The 6,000-nt window shown below is 51.6% G+C and overlaps 1 protein-coding gene across 1 annotated transcript in view; it reads left to right on the top strand.

Moving 5' to 3' along the window:
• Positions 1–573: 573 nt before the first annotated feature.
• LAMA1 (laminin subunit alpha 1) overlaps positions 574–6,000 on the top strand; it is a 155,526-nt gene continuing 150,099 nt past the window's right edge. Inside the window, exon 1 of the mRNA XM_025429490.3 lies at positions 574–705. Coding sequence (XP_025285275.1) covers positions 627–705 — 79 coding nt within the window. The 5' untranslated portion in view covers positions 574–626. The remainder of the gene's footprint in view (positions 706–6,000) is intronic.

Here is a 6,000-nt window from a genome sequence, read left to right as displayed (position 1 = left end):
CGGAATCCTCCGCTCACAGCCAAGGGGGAGGCTGGCTCAGCCCCGAGTGCGGCGCCGGGCGGGGAGGCTGGCGGCCGGGAGGAGGAGGAGCGGAGGGGCAGGGGCGCCCGGGCCGGTTCGAGGGCGCGCGGCGGCCGGGCGCGGGGGGCGCGGGGCGGGTGCAGGCAGCGGGGCGTCCTCGGCCCCCCCCACCCCCAGCCCGGCCGGGGCGCGGAGCCGCGGTGGGGCCGCAGGGGTCAGCAGGACCAACGCTGCTGTCTCCGCTTTCTCGGAATCCTGGCGCCCGCGCCGCCTCCAGCGCATTTTCTTCTCCTCCCGGCCGCTCCGTCCGCCCATCCCCCTGGCCCGGCCCGGGCACCCCCCCCCCCCCCCCAGCCAGGGCTCTCCGAGCACCGCGCGGGGCGGGCGGCCAGCTGGGGCGGCGGGTCCCCGCGGGTCGCCGGGGCCGAGCGAGGGGCCGGTGGGGGAGGGGTCGGCGGGGCGGGGCGGGGCGGGGCGGGGCGGGGGTGTCCGAGGGGCCTGCGGGCGGGAGGCCGGGCGGGGCGCCGGGGCGGGCCGCGCTCCGCCGAGAGCCCCGCGGTGGCCGTGCGGTTCCTCCCGGAGTCCCCCCGAGCGGCGGCGGCGCGATGCGCGGTGGCTGCGGCGGCGCGGGGGTCGCGCTCCTGGCCTCGCTGCTCTGGGCCGCCGCACGGTGCCAGCAGAGAGGTGAGCCCCGTCCCCGTCCCCGTCCCCGTCCCCGTCCCCGGTCCCCGCGGGCGGCGGCGGCTGCGGGACAAAAGCGCGCGGCTGTGCCGCCTCTTGCGGGGGACCCGGGGTCGCGCACGTGGGGCTCCGCGGGCCTGGGGGGCGTCTCCCGGGCCGGGCCGGGCCGCAGAGGGCGGGGGCGCCCCCCGAGACGGACGCGGCCCGCTCCTCCGACCCGGGGCTCGAAACTCCTCGGGGGAGGGGCGGGGGCTTCCACTCGGTTTGGGTGTTTTGTTTGTTTATTTGGGGCTTCTGGCTTCTCGCGATCAGGAGCGCAGCTGCGGCGAGCGTGCGGGGAGGGGCGCGGGAGGGGGTTGCGACCCCGCGGGTCCCCAGCTCGCAGCCCCGGCTGCGGCGGGCGATGAATGGGAAAGGCGACCCCCGAGCCGCCCTCATTGTCCCGCGGTGGAGAGCGGCCGGTGCGCGGCGGGGAAAGGCGGCTTGGGGGGCGCCTGGCGGCCGGGGTGGGCGAGTGGGGACAGACCCCGCTGAGAAGCGCGGCCCTGGCGGCGCTGGCGGGAGCCCGGTTCTGGTCGGTCCCGGCCACCGATGCGCCTCCTTCCGAAACTGCGCTCTTTGTGCAGCCCCCGGAGCGGCCAAGCCAGGCTTAGAGCGCGGGCGCCCCGGGCCCAGGGACCCCGCGGCCGAGGGAGGACTTTGCGCGCTCCCTCGCTGCACCGGTGCAGTGGTTGCCTTGGCAAGGTGTGGGCAGAACCGAAACCCCAAGCAAACTTCCAAGGCTTCTACCAATGCCTGGGCCCCGTTCCGCGGACCTCTCCATTCCTCGCTGGACAGAGTGGAGACTCGGCGAGGTCCCGCCAGCGTCGCTCCTAGTTGGCTAGGCGGTCACACTATTTGTTGGATGCATCGTAATGTGCGTCACATATGACCACGGGCACATTCCCACAAACACACATTTCATTTAAAAAAAAAAAAAAAAACCCACGGTGGGGGGGGGGGGGAAACCAGGTCAAAAGTAGGGAGGAGGAATGCGAAATACTCTCGTGGGAAAAATGTGTGCTTGGGCATTGTGCAGAGTTGTGAACTCTGCAGGGACGTGTCGCTCTCATTCATTCAGGCATCCGTGATGAGCGCACTCGAGCGGAGCTGGCCACGCAGCTTTGAACCCCGGCGCCTGCTCCGCGCGGGCTGGGCTGGGAGCGGGGCTGGGGTGCAGGGGGGTTTAGGAGCTGGGCCTTCCAGAAAGGAGCCGGAGGGAGGGAGGGAGGGAGGGAGGGGAGGCTCTGGCGCTGAGAGCACAGCTCCTTTCTCTCCGGCCGCTCGAAGTGCACGAGTCCCAGTTTCCCAAAGGGTGGGGAGAGAGCAACTTGGCCCAGACTTATTGTTCTAAGAAATTGAAAGTCCCAGATGGAGGAGATGCCCCGAATGTTTTTCTTGCCCCTAGGAGCTGAGCACTTGGCGTGGGACGTTATGAATGGTGTTTGGAGAAAGTGGGACCACATGGGGCTTTCCTGCTTAAGATGCTGTGGAAAGCCACCCACCGCGGGAGCCTTTGAGTCTTTAACACTGCCTTCCCCACCCGGTCAACCAACACCCTGCTTCCTAGCGAGCACCTTTGAGGGAGTTTTCATTTTAAAAAATAATCTGTGCTCTACATATATAGCGTAAATAATGAGTGAAATGGTATAATGTGGTCGTAATGAAAGCATCCCGACCTATAGCACTGCTGAGTTGGCTCTCTGGTGCCTGCATTTTGGAAAATGATCATTATCTAATAGCACTCAGATTATTAGCAGTTCTCGATAAGATCTGTGTCTCTCTGGATTCCCTTAGGACTCACAGTATAGGACCCAGTGGTTCACTGACCTTGAAATGTAACCTGTTTAAAATGAGTTATTCCTAGGTCTAGAATAAGAGGTGGTGTGTTTCTTAAAATAGTGTTTTAAGTCCACGACTAAGCAATTACATAGAATTATAATTGTTTCATAGGTTGGCTCATCACCTTTTCTCTTTTAAATCGTCCTTTTTTTTAAAAAAAAAGTAAATAGTTCTGAGTATAAAGAAAAAATGTATGAATAGAAGAACATTTACTTCATTTTCAAAATCGCATAGTATTCAAATTTAGGATGTATATATACTCCACAGTAAAGTATGTATGCCTCAAGGGGTTTCAAAGGCATATTTTTCTCTTCTGTAGCTGTATTGCCCAAGTAAGGGCAGAAAAAATACTGATCTTAGCAGTTAGAAACAAGAATATGTGTAATAAAAACACTGCCCACCTTCTGCATATCCTAGGCTTTGGCCCACTCCTTTCCCCTTCCTCTTTTCCAGACATTAAATACAAAGCCTACCACTGTAGTTAATATAACGTCATAAAGAATTTAAATGCCACAAAGATATGAAGTAAATGTACATATTGTTTGTAATGTCTTGTGCCACTCTTAGAATTGCACTGCTGTATAAGTATCATAAGATGTTTATATACCCACTTATTTCAAAGAAATCATCCTTGAAACCTCCTACCATTTTATAATAATTCATTCAAAAAGTCCTATGGATATTCATTATCATCTACAGTAACTTTGGGGGGGGTGGTGACAAGATCTTTAAGCTTTAGATGTTTTATTCTCTGGTCTTACTAGCTGGGGGAAATTGGGCAAGTTACTTAGCTTTCCTCTGCTTTGGTTTCACCATCTGCAAAATGGGAATAATAACAGGGCCTCCCTGGAGAGGCTGTTAATGATAAAATGAAACAATGCAAGAAAAGTGTTAGAACAGCGTCTAGAACAGTGTTAGCCCTCAAAATAGATCGGAGGGCATCACTGTTACTATTTTATACAGAATTATGAGGGAGGCCCTCTTCCCAGCTGTATTCTCTGGGATGCATAGTTGTTTCAAAATTTGGAGTCTGGACTTGGAATTAAATAGTCTTGGGCTTAAATACCAGACTTGTCCCTCTGATGAGCGATAACATTAGTTACCACCTTAACAGCTCTGAATGCCAGTCTTCCTGTCTATAAAACGAGTAGGATTCATGTGATTAAAAAACACATGCCAATATTTGGCATGGTGCCAATATTTGGCATGGTGTTGGGCATGTCATAGTGTCACAGGCATAGGATCTGTGGCCATGACCGTTATGTTATGCCTGTCATGTGCGCTCACCATCCCGGGCACCCTTCCCTCTTTCATTGCCCATATTCATTTGGTCATTAAGACTTGTTGATTTTACCTCCTGCAAATCAATGCAATCTGTCTCCATTGTTTTGTCCCCACTGCTGACAGGGCTCAGGAATTGTTTGTTTTTCCCATGAAATATTGTTTTGGTTCTCTCACCAGACCCCCCTCCTCCTGCCTCTTCTCCCTTCTCAGCACTACCACCTCTGATTTTTCTAGAAACACCATCATACAAGCTCAGACTGGTGCCACTCCCATCCCTTACTTTTTCACATGTATACACAAAATAACAGCAATGTGCATCAAACTGGGGCTAAACCAAGGAGGCTGGGACTCTGGCTAGCCTGTTGTCCCAGAGCTGAGGGACATTATTTTAGGCACACTTGTATCTACTCATAGGCAACCAGTATTTCCTTGCATGCTGGCTGTGAAGTGCTTGCTGTTTAGGTTCTAATGCCCTGGAAAACCTTCCCAGTCCCCTGGATGCCAAAGTACTTATTAGGTGCTCTTCCCTAAACTCCCAGCGGGTCTCTCCACTTAATGCTGTTGTGCTTATCTCCTTATCTTGGTGGCATAAACAAATGGCTGGCCAATCTCTCTTGCTCAACTGACTTGCATGTCTTGAGAGCAGAGACTGTTTTATTCATATCTGCAGGATCATTGCTTTGCAACGTTCCCAGCAGTTAATAGCCACCCATCTTTGTTGAGCCAAATTGAAATTAATATTTTTGCTTATGAATCAAATAACTTCGAAAAACTTTTTATAGATAATCCATGCCCATGGTACAAAATTCAAATATAGGAAAAGGTTAAATCTTGACTTTTGTCACCTTCTTTTGAGGCAACCACGACTTTTGGCTTCTTGTTTATCCTCCCGTAGATGTAACTCTTAAAAGCAAGCTGCTTTATGGAACCTACTTCTTCTGTCTAAGGGAGGTCCCAGTTATTTCCTGACAAAACATCAAACAATCTTCCTCTCTCCACTGCCCCCTCCCCATTCTAATACTTCAGTGGCTCTGTTGCAGGGTATTAGTACATCATTTAATGATGGTACAGACTTGTAAACCTGTCACCTTCAACTTGTCCCTTCTAACATGGTCTTTGATACACAACAGTGTTTCCTAGATCTTATGGAATTTAAAAACTAGGCGACCGATTGATTTCATGACACTGTTCTCATTCTGGCAGTGTTGCTTACCATGCATTAACAAGCTATTCCTTATGCAGTAAATACTTTTTTGAAAATATATTTTAGGAGATTTATGATACCAAGTTGGAGTCAAGTTGGAGAATAATTCTTTTAGAAGTTTAGGATAGTGTGTTATTTATTTTACCAACTAAGTATGATTTGCTACTGGAACACCTGTGGCAGACACAGAAAAAAATTAATTAAAAAAGAAAATTCCCAGTGAATGAAGTCTGCACTTTGAATACAAAAATTAGCTGGAGACACCAGGGAGAACTCTCCATCTTAGACCTTAGATGATGTTTTTAGTTACATTCCTCAGAAATGTTTGACAAACAAGAGATATTATAGTCTGCTAAGAAGATGTCTATAGCTTATTTATATGCTTACAGATAATCCTTTTCTTGCTGTATTTTCTAAATACTATTATGTCTCCATGGACAAGTGAGTAAATAAATAAAAGCATTTCAAAATTAATGAGGAGAAAAAAAAATCCTTTATAAGAAGTAATTGAGTTAAGGTCATGAACTTGGGTTCTGTTGGAACAAGCCAGCCAGGGAGCTGTTTCGGCCCCAAAGCACCACGGGGACAGCTGGGTTCACTGCATTTCCATGTCCTTGATGCTGAGGGTGACCGTCAGTGCCCAGAGTAACCATTTCACATCACAGAATCCCCCCACTTGAGGCTTTGCGATTTCAAGGCTGGATCAGGAGAGCTTTCTTTGGGTTAACTAGTTCCCAAGGATTCTGTGTCTTGCTTGGGGGCAGGAGACAGACAATGGAGGCAGTGAGAATCCAAATCAGCCTGAGGGATGGCATTCTTGCCTAGGTAAGCATTTATCTCAGAGTGTTCATCCAGAAACCGTGGTGAGTGGAAATACATAAGATCCTGGCTTCAGCTCCTGTGCATGCTTTTTTTTTTTTTTTCTTTTC

Source organism: Canis lupus, chromosome 7 (genome assembly GCF_003254725.2).
Source record: "Canis lupus dingo isolate Sandy chromosome 7, ASM325472v2, whole genome shotgun sequence".
Lineage (NCBI taxonomy): Eukaryota > Metazoa > Chordata > Mammalia > Carnivora > Canidae > Canis > Canis lupus.
The sequence above is the reverse complement of the archived record's forward strand: the minus strand, read 5'-3'. Positions and strand labels throughout refer to the sequence as shown.